Source organism: Oncorhynchus clarkii, chromosome 25 (assembly GCF_045791955.1).
Source record: "Oncorhynchus clarkii lewisi isolate Uvic-CL-2024 chromosome 25, UVic_Ocla_1.0, whole genome shotgun sequence".
Taxonomy (NCBI): domain Eukaryota; kingdom Metazoa; phylum Chordata; class Actinopteri; order Salmoniformes; family Salmonidae; genus Oncorhynchus; species Oncorhynchus clarkii.
The window spans coordinates 45,748,695-45,764,634 of NC_092171.1; the positions used below are offsets into that span (position 1 = coordinate 45,748,695).

Genomic DNA, 15,940 nt, shown 5'->3' on the forward strand with positions numbered 1-15,940 from the left:
CTTGGAATGTACCTATTACAGACTGATTCAGGTCAAAAATGTCAGTGAAGACACTGCACTCCAAGTACTGCCTGTTCACCGGTCCCCAGCACTGTCTCTGCCCCCAGTATCGACTGGTCACCGGTCCCCAGCACTGTCTCTGCTCCCAGTATCGACTGGTCACCGGTCCCCAGCACTGTCTCTGCCCCCAGTATCGACTGGTCATCGGCCCCCAGCACTGTCTCTGCTCCCAGTATCTACTGGTCATCGGCCCCCAGCACTGTCTCTGCCCCCAGTATCGACTGGTCATCGGCCCCCAGCACTGTCTCTGCCCCCAGTATCGACTGGTCATCGGCCCCCAGCACTGTCTCTGCCCCCAGTATCGACTGGTCATCGGCCCCCAGCACTGTCTCTGCTCCCAGTATCGACTGGTCACCGGTCCCCAGCACTGTCTCTGCTCCCAGTATCGACTGGTCATCGGCCCCCAGCACTGTCTCTGCTCCCAGTATCGACTGGTCATCGGCCCCCAGCACTGTCTCTGCCCCCAGTATCGACTGGTCATCGGCCCCCAGCACTGTCTCTGCCCCCAGTATCGACTGGTCATCGGCCCCCAGCACTGTCTCTGCCCCCAGTATCGACTGGTCACCGGTCCCCAGCACTGTCTCTGCTCCCAGTATCGACTGGTCATCGGCCCCCAGCACTGTCTCTGCTCCCAGTATCGACTGGTCATCGGTCCCCAGCCCATCTTTGTACTGAGCTGCAGTGCAGAATAGAAAACAATCTCCATGCACGACCAGGGAAGCTCTATCCTGGGCCCAGCTCCAAGATCTACTCCACTGGCTTGCTCCTCAGCGATGCCACAGAGCAGCAGTAGTAGTAGCAGGGCTGTGAGAAGAAGGGAGACCTTTTAAAGAGGAATGAAAACATAGCTGTAACTCAACAGCTGTCCGCCCCTGGGACTGAAAGCAGTGTGTCTCTGAGATGTTTTCAGTCAAGCATGTTGCCATGATGTGTTGAAGCTGTTACCAATCAAAGCGATTATTAATAATGAATCCATAGAAAACGTACAATAGATTAAGGAGGCGTGTTCATTAGAAAAGGGGTGGTGGATTGCATGTGGATAATGATGGACGGTGGTCATGGATAATGATGGACGGTGGTCATGGATAATGATGGACGGTGGTCATGGGTAATGATGGACGGTGGTCATGGATAATGATGGACGGTGGTCATGGATAATGATGGACGGTGGTCATGGATAATGATGGAAGGTGGTCATGGATAATGATGGACGGTGGTCATGGGTAATGATGGACGGTGGTCATGGATAATGTGATGGACGGTGGTCATGGATAATGATGGACGGTGGTCATGGATAATGATGGACGGTGGTCATGGATAATGATGGACGGTGGTCATGGATAATGATGGACGGTGGTCATGGATAATGATGGACGGTGGTCATGGGTAATGATGGACGGTGGTCATGGGTAATGATGGACGGTGGTCATGGATAATGATGGACGGTGGTCATGGATAATGTGATGGACGGTGGTCATGGATAATGATGGACGGTGGTCATGGATAATGATGAACGGTGGTCATGGATAATGATGGACGGTGGTCATGGATAATGATGGACGGTGGTCATGGATAATGATGGATGGTGGTCATGGATAATGATGGACGGTGGTCATGGATAATGATGGACGGTGGTTATGGGTAATGATGGGCGGTGGTCATGGATAATGATGGACGGTGGTCATGGGTAATGTGATGGACGGTGGTCATGGATAATGATTGCGGTGGTCATGGATAATGATGGACGGTGGTCATGGGTAATGATGGATGGTGGTCATGGGTAATGATGGACGGTGGTCATGGATAATGATGGACGGTGGTCATGGATAATGATGGACGGTGGTCATGGATAATGATGGACGGTTGTCATGGATAATGATAGACGGTGGTCATGGATAATGATGGACGGTGGTCATGGATAATGATGGATGGTAGTCATGGATAATGATGGACGGTGGTCATGGATAATGATGGACGGTGGTCATGGATAATGATAGACGGTGGTCATGGATAATGATGGATGGTGGTCATGGATAATGATGGACGGTGGTCATGGATAATGATAGACGGTGGTCATGGATAATGATGGATGGTGGTCATGGATAATGATGGATGGTGGTCATGGGTAATGATGGACGGTGGTCATGGATAATGATAGACGGTGGTCATGGATAATGATGGACGGTGGTCATGGATAATGATGGATGGTGGTCATGGATAATGATGGACGGTGGTCATGGATAATGATGGACGGTGGTCATGGGTAATGATGGACGGTGGTCATGGATAATGATGGACGTGGTCATGGGTAATGATGGACGGTGGTCATGGATAATGTGATGGACGGTGGTCATGGATAATGATGGACGGTGGTCATGGATAATGATGGACGGTGGTCATGGATAATGATGGACGGTGGTCATGGATAATGATGGACGGTGGTCATGGATAATGATGGACGGTGGTCATGGATAATGATGGACGGTGGTCATGGATAATGATAGACGGTGGTCATGGATAATGATGGATGGTGGTCATGGATAATGATGGATGGTAGTCTTCCTAGTGAATCATTTAAATTCAAAATGTAGTCCACTCCGGATCAGCCAAACGTTCACATTTGGAAAATAAGTATTTCTAACCCCAACACAACACTTACTGCTCTTGTTACAAATGCATGACTATTGTCCCACGTTGATCAGGACGGGACGGGACGGGACAGGGGGTGGGGTTGATATGTTATAGAATATAATTTGATTCATTATAATTACTTGGGTCTGAGACAGGGGGGTTGGGAGACACTGTGGCCCCGTCCCATGTCAACCCTGGAAATGGCCAGCCAGAAGGGAGCTTACCCAACCACTCTGTGGCTAGTAGAGGCAGAAGTGTGCTGAGCTGATCTGAAAGAGAGCCAGTGGCTCCCCAGGGGCACAGCGGTCTAAGCCACTGCATCTCAGTGTCACTACAGCGTCACTACAGACCCCATGGTTCGATTCCAGGCTTTATCACAACCGGCCGTGACTGGGAGTCCCATAGGGCGTCATACAATTGTCCCAGCGTCGCCTGGGTTTGGCCAGGGTAGGGCCGTCATTGTAAATAAGAATTTGTTCTTTAACTAATTTGCCTAGTTAAATAAAAATAAAAAATCCAACATTATTTGAATGAGAATTCAGTCCACTTGACAATTAAAAAATAATTAATTATTATTTATGTTGATAATTTGTACAACTTCATACAGTGAAACATAATATGGAATGTACCACAAATACAGTTGATTTCTAATAATACAATCACTACAGATAGCTAGCTCTTCACATTATTTTCCTCAACATGTTTATCTGATCTTATAGCTAGCTAGTTGATTGTGTTCTAGCTAGCTCACACAAAGTAGTCTTTTGTCCTTCTCGCTGGTCTGCAGACTATGTGATCATGATGGCTGTAACATTTAACGGGGCACTGGAATATACAAGAACTAGCTATTGCAGATAGACATTTTCAGGAAAAGCAGCTCGTATAGCAAGCCAATAAAATTAATATGATTGCATTGCTTCAACATCTAGCTTGCTTATCTCGCCTGGGCACTGCAGCAGCAGCCAGATGAAGCAATTGTATCAAAAATCTTCTTCCCCGCTCGTCTTGATTCTACAGGGAGCTAGCCTGTTCTCCTCAAAACATTATTAGCAAGCTAGCTAACGTTAGCCGTACTTGAGCAGAGATCTCAGCTTGCTAACTAGGCCAAGCCAACTAACGACACACCAAATATACACAGAGCAAACAAGCATTTTTCTACTGTTAGTCTCAACCAAATAACAAGTACATAGCTAGACACGTCGCTCTGATACACAATCGTAAGAACCACTAGATACAGGCAAGAGAAAAAGCCTCCCTAATGCTAGATAACCAGCCATTCTGTAATGGCAATAGAAAAGCATCAGTACTGTTAGCGGTTATGCTATGTGGAAACACTTGTTTAATGATTCCCTTCATCTTCTTCACCAACACCTTGTTGTAGCTTTCAAATTCTGTGAATATCATTTAGCTAGATAGCTATTAATTGTCACATTTAATCCATATTTAGCACAATAGAAAAGCTTCCAAATCGGAAGAAAAAGTCCTGAACTCGTGTTCTTCTGTTTTTACTACCACAAAACGTTTGGTAACTCAAAAATATTTTGATATAACTGATAAGGTAACAGGTAACTGCCAAAACTCTGAGCGCACAGATTCTACATCTGACTGCCAAGAGTCAATGCAGTGTTTTTACTTTACCTAGTTAGCACAACAGCTAGCTAGCAAATCATGTCAACCATTTAGCTAACGTTAGCCAGCTAGCTAATATTGGATCTATGGGCTGTGTACAGTTATGGAGAGTGAATTAAAGGGTTTGTTTGTCATCTTGCTAGATGGTTATATAGCTGTGGCCATCTGGCTAATATCAACAGAGGCTTTCTACAACAATAGAGTCCGTGGGAGCAACTATCTTCATGGTTCCTGCAGCTAGCGTGAAGCCAACCCTCACTTGTTTATTAGGATCCCCGATAGCTTTTGCAGAAGCTACTATTCCTGACAAGTAACAAAACATTAGTAGACAAGGACAATCACACAAAAATAAAAAATACAAAGATATACAAACAATACAACTAAAAACAATAAATGAAGCCAGTCAATCAGACAGCAGCTGAGAGTCAGAATTATGTACAGCCTTACGTGGCCTAAAAATACTGTAGTTATTGTACCTTCCACTTTATGAGCAGGCAACACTGAAGAGGTCACACTTAAAACCTACAAACCACGTGACATGAGCAGTCAAAGCAGGGCGTTATTAAACGGGTGGCAGGTAGCCTAGTGGTTAGAGTGTAGTGGCAGCAGGTACACTAGTGGTTAGAGTGTAGGGGAGGCAGGTAGATTAGTGGTTAGAGTGTAGGGGTGGCAGGTAGCCTAGTGGTTAGAGTGTAGGGGTGGCAGGTAGCCTAGTGGTTAGAGTGTAGGGGAGGCAGGTAGACTAGTGGTTAGAGTGTAGAGGTGGCAGGTAGCCTAGTGGTTAGAGTGTAGGGGAGGCAGGTAGCCTAGTGGTTAGAGTGTAGAGGAGGCAGGTAGTCTAGTGGTTAGAGTGTAGAGGAGGCAGGTAGCCTAGTGGTTAGAGTGTAGGGGCGGCAGGTAGCCTAGTGGTTAGAGTGTAGGGGCGGCAGGTAGCCTAGTGGTTAGAGTGTAGGGGCGGCAGGTAGCCTAGTGGTTAGAGTGTAGGGGCGGCAGGTAGTCTAGTGGTTAGAGTGTAGGGGCGGTAGGTAGCATAGTGGATAGAGTGTAGGGGAGGCAGGTAGTCTAGTGGTTAGAGTGTAGGGGAGGCAGGTAGACTAGTGGTTAGAGTGTAGGGGAGGCAGGTAGCCTAGTGGTTAGAGTGTAGTGGCAGCAGGTACACTAGTGGTTAGAGTGTAGGGGCGGTAGGTAGCCTAGAGGTTAGAGTGTAGGGGAGGCAGGTAGCCTAGTGGTTAGAGTGTAGGGGAGGCAGGTAGCCTAGTGGTTAGAGTGTAGGGGAGGCAGATAGCCTAGTGGTTAGAGTGTAGGGGCAGCAGGTACACTAGTGGTTAGAGTGTAGGGGCGTTAGGTAGCCTAGTGGATAGAGTGTAGGGGAGGCAGGTAGCCTAGTGGTTAGAGTGTAGGGGCGGCAGGTAGCCTAGTAGTTAGAGTGTAGGGGAGGCAGGTAGCCTAGTGGTTAGAGTGTAGGGGTGGTAGGTAGCCTAGTGGATAGAGTGTAGGGGAGGCAGGTAGCCTAGTGGTTAGAGTGTAGGGGCGGCAGGTAGCCTAGTGGTTAGAGTGTAGGGAAGGCAGGTAGCCTAGTGGTTAGAGTGTAGAGGTGGCAGGTAGCCTAGTGGTTAGAGTGTAGAGGAGGCAGGTAGTCTAGTGGTTAGAGTGTAGAGGAGGCAGGTAGCCTAGTGGTTAGAGTGTAGGGGCGGCAGGTAGCCTAGTGGTTAGAGTGTAGGGGCGGCAGGTAGCCTAGTGGTTAGAGTGTAGGGGCGGCAGGTAGCCTAGTGGTTAGAGTGTAGGGGCGGCAGGTAGTCTAGTGGTTAGAGTGTAGGGGCGGTAGGTAGCATAGTGGATAGAGTGTAGGGGAGGCAGGTAGTCTAGTGGTTAGAGTGTAGGGGAGGCAGGTAGACTAGTGGTTAGAGTGTAGGGGAGGCAGGTAGCCTAGTGGTTAGAGTGTAGTGGCAGCAGGTACACTAGTGGTTAGAGTGTAGGGGCGGTAGGTAGCCTAGAGGTTAGAGTGTAGGGGAGGCAGGTAGCCTAGTGGTTAGAGTGTAGGGGAGGCAGGTAGCCTAGTGGTTAGAGTGTAGGGGAGGCAGGTAGCCTAGTGGTTAGAGTGTAGGGGCAGCAGGTACGCTAGTGGTTAGAGTGTAGGGGCGTTAGGTAGCCTAGTGGATAGAGTGTAGGGGAGGCAGGTAGCCTAGTGGTTAGAGTGTAGGGGCGGCAGGTAGCCTAGTAGTTAGAGTGTAGGGGAGGCAGGTAGCCTAGTGGTTAGAGTGTAGGGGTGGTAGGCAGCCTAGTGGATAGAGTGTAGGGGAGGCAGGTAGCCTAGTGGTTAGAGTGTAGGGGCGGCAGGTAGCCTAGTGGTTAGAGTGTAGGGAAGGCAGGTAGCCTAGTGGTTAGAGTGTAGGGGTGGCAGGTAGCCTAGTGGTTAGAGTGTAGGGGAGGCAGGTAGTCTAGTGGTTAGAGTGTAGGGGCAGCAGGTAGCCTAGTGGTGAGAGTGTAGGGGAGGCAGGTAGCCTAGTGGTTAGAGTGCAGGGGCAGCAGGTAGCCTAGTGGTTAGAGTGTAGGGGTGGCAGGTAGCCTAGTGGTTCGAGTGTTGGACTAGTAACCGAAAGGTTGCAAGATTGATTTCCTGTCGTTCTGCCCCTGAACAAGGCAGTTAACCCACTGTTCCTAGGCCGTCATTGAAGATAAGAATTTGTTCTTAACCGACATACCCAGTAAAATAAATACAAAAAACAGTGGAGTTAGTTGAGACACATTTTTTTCAATGGAATCATACACAAACGTAATAATTTGACCAAATATTTAGGAAGAGGTCATCATTTCATGGAGTCTGTGAAGGAAGAAATCACATGGAAAAGTGGTTAGCAAGTTAGGTCCCAAAAACATATCTTTTTTTCAACAAGTCAAATTAATTTGTGTTAGAGGTTTCATGATGCTTGTATCTAAATCAAAGTAGATCATTTCATGATTGTTCTACACATCAGTTAGGGTCTCTATCAGCTTCAATATTAAGTCCTAAACCTAGCATGGAAGTGCATCCTTGTAGCTGTGTGGGCTAATATAGCCTTGGGCTAAGTTGAGCTAATGGCCATGAGGTAAATTGAGCCAATGTAAGTGTTTTCTTCCCAGGCGTAATGCAAGGCATTATCACTGGGATATGAGGTAACACCAAGGCCTTGCCTATGTAAAAATAATTACAAATATATATACTAAGTACAAAGTGTATGGTAGGTGTTAAATGCCTTATCTGAGAACATTGAATATAGTTTGCATAAGAATTTAGGCATGTTGTAGGTAGGATTTAGGTCTGTTGTAGGTAGAATTTAGGCCTGTTGTAGGTAGAGTTTGGGCCTGTTGTAGGTAGAGTTTAGGCCTGTTGTAGGTAGAATTTAGACATGTTGTAGGTAGAATTTAGGCCTGTTGTAGGTAGGTTTTAGGCCTGTTGTAGTTAGAATTTAGGCATGTTATAGGTAAGATTTAGGCCTGTTGTAGGTATAATTTAGGCCTGTTGTAGGTAGAATTTAGGCCTGTTGTAGGTAGAATTTAGACCTGTTGTAGGTAGAATTTAGGCATGTTGTAGGTAGAAGTTGTAGGTAGAATTTAGGCCTGTTGTAGGTAGGTTTTAGGCCTGTTGTAGGTAGAATTTAGGCCTGTTGTAGGTAGAATTTAGGCATGTTGTAGGTAGAAGTTGTAGGTAGAATTTAGGCATGTTGTAGGTAGAATTTAGGCCTGTTGTAGGTAGGATTTAGGCCTGTTGTAGGTAGAATTTAGGCTTTTTGTAGGTAGGATTTAGGCCTTTTGTAGGTAGAATTTAGGCCTAAATGTAAACTGAAAAGCACAATACATAATCTATAATATGATACATAAAGAATCTAGTTTTTTTCTGAGTAAAACCCTAAAGTAAAATACAGTGGTGTAAAGTACTAAGTAAAAATACCTGTACTTTACTATTTATATTTTTGACAGCTTTTCCTTCCTTTTCTTTAGGAATGTAGTGATGTACTTTTTACTCCATATATTACCCCTGACACCCAAAAGTACTCGTTACATTTTGAATGCTTGGCAGAATAGGAAAATGGTCTAATTCACAAACTAAACAGAGAATATCCCAATCATTCCTGGTGTAACAGTATAACGCCCATACCCGGGCGCGAACCAGATACCCTCTGCACGCATCAACAACAGTCACCCACGAAGCATCGTTACCCATCGCTCCACAAAAGCCACAGGTCTCAGAGCAAGTGACGTCACCGATTGAAACGCTATTTAGCGCACACTGCTAACTAAGCTAGCCATTTCACATCCGTTACACTGGCAGTAAGCTCTGATCTGGAGGACTTTCTAAACACATGATTCATTTGTAAATGGAGAGTTGGAGAGTGCCCCTGGCTGTCTGTAAATTAAACACAACAAGAACACGGTGCTGTCTGGTTTGCTTAATATCAGGACTTTGAAATTATTTATACCTTCACTTTTGATACTTATGTATATTTTAGCAATTACATTTACTTTTGATAATTAAGTATATTTAAAAGCAAGTACTTTGACTTTTACTTGAGTCATTTTCTATTAAGGTATCTTTACGTTTACTCAAGTATGACAATTGGGTACTTTTTAAACCACTGGTAAATTCGGATCCACTCATTCGGTTTCAATCGATGAACACATTTCTTCATGCTCTCTCTCTCTCTCTACGCTGACAGTGGCGCCCTCTAGTGTTGCCTCCAAATGACTGCATCTGTCTTGTCACCTGATCGAATCCAGGAAGCAAAGCGTAACAAGCCCTGCAATCTGACATCCCTGTAGTTATCGACAGAGAAAGACTAACTAGATCGATATCTTAGTTCATTAAGTCACACAGCGACACCATGGTTCAATGTTTCCTGATCCATACCGTTAACCCGGTAAGCACTCTGGCCCCCGGGGAGAGCCGCGTGCTCTACTCCCGTGTGTTTGGACCGGAGGAGGGCGCGCTGACCGGGGCGGACAGTGAACTGGGACCGGAACAGAGGCGGCTTCTGCAAAATGAGAAGGTAGCGGTGGTGGCGAGGTGAGCGACGGTCCTGGCACCTGTACTAGAAATACAATGTTGTTGCATGCAGTTTTGACATACAGGCGAGGCCACTAACGTGACAATCCTGTAATGTCAAATATGAATGTGACTGCGTGAGCTTCTTTGAATGCACAATACTGTAAGTAGGTCATCGTCAACAGTAGTGTTCTATATAGGGAATAGGGTTCCATAGGGCCCTGGTGTACAGTAGTGCACTATATAGGGAATAGGGTCCTGGTCAACAGTAGTGTTCTATATAGGGTCCTGGTCAACAGTAGTGCACTATATAGGGAATAGGGCCCTGGTCAACAGTAGTGTACTGAATAGGGCCCTGGTCAACAGTAGTGCTCTATATAGGGAATAAGGCCCTGGTCAACAGTAGTGCTCTATATAGGGAATAGGGCCCTGGTCAACAATAGTGTTCTATATTGGGAATAGGGCCCTGGTCAACAGTAGTGTACTATATAGGGAATAGGGCCCCGGCCAACAGTAGTGTTCTATATAGGGAATGGGGTGCCAGTTGGTACCCAGTTGGTAGAAAACATTCCCCCTGTGTTATGTTCTGCCTTCACTACGCCCAAGGCTATACATTCCTACCGCCAGCGGGCGAGGGGAGTTTGCAATTCAAGACGTGATTTGCATTGCTGGGTGGTAGCCCACACTCATAGCATAATCTATCTATATATCAACATAAGTGGCGACAGGAAGTAGGCGCGCTGCTGGCTTGATGTTGAAAAAAGCGACTTGCCTCCGACTAGCAGCTGTTGTGTGGTGGCCGGTGGGGAGGAGGGCTGCTGCTTGACAGAGTTGGCTTTCGCTGGCTCCCCGTGAATGACACGATGGGCGAAAAAGCTCGACTTCTGGAGGGACACCGGCTCTCCCGAGGGCTCGTTGCTAACTGTCTGTGTCGACCAAACTATCTCTCTCTTTCCATAATACCATCTCTGTCTCTCAGGCAGGTGTGTAGTGCAGTGACCCAGTCCTGTGTTGCTCATGCCGGGTGTTGCTAGCACGTAAAATAACTCTCTCTCTCTACTCCATCCCTCTCTCTACTCCATCCCTCTCTCTACTCCATCCCTCTCTCTACTCCATCTCTCTCTCTACTCCATCTCTCTCTCTACTCCATCTCTCTCTCTACTCCATCCCTCTCTCTACTCCATCCCTCTCTCTACTCCATCCCTCTCTCTACTCCATCCCTCTCTCTACTCCATCTCTCTCTCTACTCCATCTCTCTCTCTACTCCATCTCTCTCTCTACTCCATCCCTCTCTCTACTCCATCCCCCTCTCTACTCCATCCCTCTCTCTACTCCATCTCTCTCTCTACTCCATCCCTCTCTCTACTTCATCCCTATATCTACTCCATCCCTCTCTCTACTCCATCCCTCTCTCTACTCCATCCCTCTCTCTACTCCATCCCCCTCTCTACTCCATCCCTCTCTCTACTCCATCTCTCTCTCTACTCCATCCCTCTCTCTACTCCATCCCTATCTCTACTCCATCCCTCTCTCTACTCCATCCCTCTCTCTACTCCATCCCTCTCTCTACTCCATCCCTCTCTCTACTCCATCCCTCTCTCTACTCCATCCCCCTCTCTACTCCATCCCTCTCTCTACTCCATCCCTCTCTCTACTCCATCCCTCTCTCAGGCAGGTGCGTAGTGCAGTGACCCTGTCCCGTGAGGCGTCAGGCCGGGTGTTGGTAGAGACTGTACTGGGAGAGGAGCTGGTGGCTCTCCAAGAGGCTGACAGCGGGGTTCAGCGGCTGGGGAGGGGAGAGCCCTGGGCTGGGGAGAGGAGTGCTCTGTGGCTGGGGGTCCAGAGCCTAGCCTTTACCCTGGTCACTGAGCCCCATGAGAACCTGCTTCTGGCTGAGGGGACCCTGAAGAACATCACCAGACACTGTCTGGAACATCTACGCATGCTGGGGATGGGGAGTGAGGTGAGAGATGTGGTCACTGGGTCCTAGCCTTCACCCTGGTCACCCTGCTCACTGTGTCCTAGACTTCACCCTGGCTAGGACCCAGTGACCAGGGTGACCAGGGTGAAGGCTAGGACCTAGTGACCAGGGTGAAGGCTAGATCCGTGACCAGGGTGAAGGCTAGGCCCCAGTGACCAGGGTGAAGGCTAGGATTGATCATCCTTGAGATGTTTCTACAACTTTTTATTTATTTATTTAATTTCACCTTTATTTAACCAGGTAGGCCAGATCACCTTTATTTAACCAGGTAGGCCAGATCACCTTTATTTAACCAGGTAGGCTAGTTGAGAACACCTTTATTTAACCAGGTAGGCTAGTTGAGAACACCTTTATTTAACCAGGTGGGCTAGTTGAGAACACCTTTATTTAACCAGGTGGGCTAGTTGAGAACACCTTTATTTAACCAGGTAGGCTAGTTGAGAACACCTTTATTTAACCAGGTAGGCCAGTTGAGAACACCTTTATTTAACCAGGTAGGCTAGTTGAGAACACCTTTATTTAACCAGGTAGGCCAGTTGAGAACACCTTTATTTAACCAGGTAGGCTAGTTGAGAACACCTTTATTTAACCAGGTAGGCCAGTTGAAGACAACTTCTCATTTACAACTGCGACCTGGCCAAGATAAAGCAAAGCAGTGCAACACAGAGTTACACATGGGATAAACAAACATACAGTCAATAATACAGTTGAAAAATCTATATACTGTGTGTGCAAATGAGGTAGGATAAGGGAGGTAGCAATAAATTGGCCATAGTGGCGAAATAATTACAATTTAGCAATTAAACATTGGAGTGATAGATGTGCAGAAGATGAGTGTGCAAGTAGAGATACTGGGGTGAAAAAAATAAATAACAGAATGGGGATGAGGTATTTGGATGGGCTATTTACAGATGGGCTATGTGCAGTGATCTGTGAGCTGCTCTGACAGCTGGTGCTTAAAGTTAGTGAAGGAGATATGAGTCTCCAGTGATTTTTGCAATTCGTTCCAGTCATTGACAGCAGAGAACTGGAAGGAAAGGCGGCCATAGGAGGTGTTGGCTTTGGGGGTGACCAGTGAAATATACCTGTTTGAGCGCGTGCTACAGGTGGGTGCTGCTATGCTGACCAGTGAGCTGAGATAAGGCAGGCTTTACCAATCAATCAGTCAACTTGATTGGAGTCCACCTGTGGTAAATTCAGTTGATTGGACATGATTTGTAAAGGCACACACCTGTCTATATAAGGTCCACAGTTGACTGTGCATGTCAGAGCAAAAACCAAGCCATGAGGTCAAAGGAATTACTCTGAGACAGGATTGTGTCGAGGCACAGATCTGGGGAAGGGAATCAAAATAAGGTCCCCAAGAACACGATGGCCTCCAACATTCTTAAATTGAAGAAGTTTGGAACCACCAAGACTGGCCACCGGCCAAACTGAGCAATCAGGGGAGAAGGGCCTTGGTCAGGGAGGTGACCAAGAACCCAATGGTCACTCTGAACGAGCTCCAGAGTTCCTCTGTGGAGATGGGAGAACCTTCCAGAAGGATAACCATCTCGGCAGCACTCTACCAATCAGGCCTTTATGGTATAGTGGCCAGACGGAAGCCACTCCTCAGTACATGACAACCTGCTTAGAGTTTGCCAAAAGGTCCCTAAAGACTCTCAGACCATAAAAAACAAGATTCTCTGGTCTGATGAAACCAAGATTGAATTCTTTGGCCTGAATGCCAAGCGTCAGGTCTGGAGGAAACCTGGCACCATCCCTACGGTGAAGCTTGGTGGTGGCAGCATCATGCTGTGGGGATGTTTCTCAGCGGAAGGGACTGGGAGACTAGTCAGGATCGAGGAAATTATGAATGGAGCAAAGTACAGAGAGATCCTTGATGAAAACCTGCTCCAGAGCGCTTAAGACCTCAGACTGGGGCAAAGGTTCACCTTCCAACAGGGCAATGACCCTAAGCACACAGACAAGACACCACAGGAGTGGCTTCGGGACAGGTCTCTGAATGTCTTTGAGTGGCCCAGCCAATGCCTCGACTTGATCCCGATCTAAGATCTCTGGAGAGACCTGAAAATAGCTGTGCAGCGACGCTCCCCATCCAACCTGACAGAGCTTGAGAGGATCTGCAGAGAAGAATGGGAGAAACTCCCCACATACAGGTGTCCCAAGCTTGTAGTGTCATACCCAAGAAGACTTGAGGCTGTAATCGCTGCCAAAGGTGCTTCAACAAAGTACTGAGTAAAGGCTCTGAATACGTAAATGTGATATTTCCAAAAATAATATATACATAAATGTCTAGAAACCTGTTTTTTCTTTGTCATTGTGTTTTTTTTTGTGTAGATGAGAGAAATGTTTTTTCCCCGTCCAATTTAGAATAAGGCTGTAACACAATAAAATGTGGAAAAGTCTAGGGCTGTGAATACTGAATGTTCATTGTTTTGTTGTCAAAAATGGCTAATTGACGCACAGCAATATTCAAACCTCTGACTTTCAATCACATTTTTGTCAGAACTGAGACTAAACCATTCAACACTTCTTTGAAAGCCATTATGGTGTTTCTTTGGCATTAACATTTGTGTTCTGAAGAGTGAGGCAGAGCTTTGAAGTGTTTCCAGGTATTGTGGTGACAGCAACATGTTATGGGTATGCTTGTCACTGACAGGGACTGGGAAGTTTGTCAGGATTGAAATAAATATGAGTAAATCCTAGGGACAAAGTTAGAGGAAAACCTGCCTGTCTTCTGAAAACCCTCGAATAGTTTTTATTTCCCAGTGAGACAATTACGTAATGTTTAATGCCAAAGACACACCAGAATATTATTTTCCCCAAGAGGTGTTGTGTGTTCCTGATGGGTACAGCAATCATTCCTGACTTAAATTTACCTTAAAATCTGAGAATATTTCTATCCCAACCAAATGTATTGAGCTTGAGTAATTTTGAGAAAAACACAAAATAATTGTTGCCCTTAGAGTTGTGCAAAGTTAGCACAATCTTATTCAAAATGATTCACAGCTGTAATGGCTGCCAAAGGTGCTTCAATGAAGTATTAACTCTAGGGGGGTGAAGACATACGCATCTTCGTCGTTTAAAAAAATATATAATTTGGAGAATATTTGTTTAAATTTAACTTAGAAAATGTAGATCGATAAATTCATATTTTTCCCCTTTTAAAATGTAATAGAAAAATGTGGAAACTGCTAGGGTGTGTAAACGTTCACTGTAGCATTCTGGGGGTTTATTTCTCTCCAGGCCTGTTTGTTTTTAAGATCCTGGTTTCTCTGGAAGAAGAAAGAGGAAGTATTTTGCTGTATGGTTTTGCACCGTTTGTGTTCGTCTCTGCATGTGACCAATAAAGTTTTGTTTTATTCTTCAGGTCCTGTTGAAGAGTGACCGTATCGATGTCCTGCTCCACCGTCTATTACCACACGGTCAACTGCTGTTCCTCAACCATCGCTTCACTCAGAGTCTGGAGAAGGAGCTGGCTAATTACATGGCCCAATGAGAGAGAAGGAGAGGATGGCGTATTATGCCAAAAAGAAGGTCTGAAAACGGAGAGATGCCATCCAAACTTTTTAAAAAAACTAATAGCTTGTTGTTCAACTTAATGTTGAAAACATTTTTATTACACCGCTCTCTAATGAACACTACCCTTGGAGAATAGGAGTTAACTACACGGACCTTCCTCTTCTCTCCCTTGGGATAGCACGGGCAAACAGGAAGTGGGTTGATACCACGGGCTAACAGGAAGTGAGTTGACCTGAGGGGTCCAGAACAGAAAGACACAACTATCCATCACACAGAGACTGTTATTGTCACAAAGATGCATTCAATAATGGCCTGAAGAGTGTCTGAACTGTCTCTCTGTCTGTGACCTTACCCATCCAGGAGATGGCAAATTAACCTTTGTGGCAGAGGTATATATTTGTCACGTGCTGAATACAACACGCCTTACTGGGCAATGCTTACTTACAAGCCCTTAACTATTTTTAAGAAAAATAAGAGTTAAGAAAATATTTACTTAAGTGAGTGGGAGGGGGGTCAATGCAAATAGTCCAGGTAGCCATTTGATTAACTGTTCAGCAGTCTGATGGCTCGGGGGTAGAAGCTGTTCAGGAGCCTTTTGGTCCCAGACTTGGCTCTCCGGTACCGCTTGCCATGCTGTAGCAGAGAGAACAGTAGGACTTGAATGACTGGAGTCCTTGACAGTTTGTTGAGGCCTTCCTCTGACACCACCTGTGATGTACCGGGGCGCCGGGGAACAGTGGGTTAGATCTCTAGAGATTGGTAGAGCTCTATGTTGATTGGTAGAGCTCTATGTTGATTGGTAGAGCTCTATGTTGATTGGTAGAGCTCTATGTTGATTGGTAGAGCTCTGCTCTATGTTGATTGGTAGAGCTCTATGTTGATTGGTAGAGCTCTATGTTGATTGGTAGAGCTCTGTGTTGATTGGTAGAGCTCTGTGTTGATTGGTAGAGCTCTGTGTTGATTGGTAGAGCTCTGTGTTGATTGGTAGAGCTCTGTGTTGATTGGTAGAGCTCTGTGTTGATTGGTAGAGCTCTGTGTTGATTGGTAGAGCTCTATGTTGATTGGTAGAGCTCTATGTTGATTGGTAGAGCTCT

General features: G+C 46.2%; 1 protein-coding gene across 1 annotated transcript in view; it reads left to right on the plus strand.

The window, feature by feature from the left end:
- The first annotated feature begins 9,063 nt into the window (after nt 1-9,063).
- The window catches only part of LOC139383729 (adaptor related protein complex 5 subunit sigma 1), a 7,098-nt gene continuing 221 nt past the window's right edge, over nt 9,064-15,940 (plus strand). The window contains exons 1-3 of the mRNA XM_071128288.1: nt 9,064-9,361; nt 11,012-11,303; nt 14,695-15,940. The exon at nt 14,695-15,940 is cut by the window's right edge and continues 221 nt beyond it. Of these exons, the coding sequence (XP_070984389.1) occupies nt 9,180-9,361; nt 11,012-11,303; nt 14,695-14,823 (603 nt within the window). The 5' untranslated portion in view covers nt 9,064-9,179 and the 3' untranslated portion in view covers nt 14,824-15,940. The remainder of the gene's footprint in view (nt 9,362-11,011; nt 11,304-14,694) is intronic.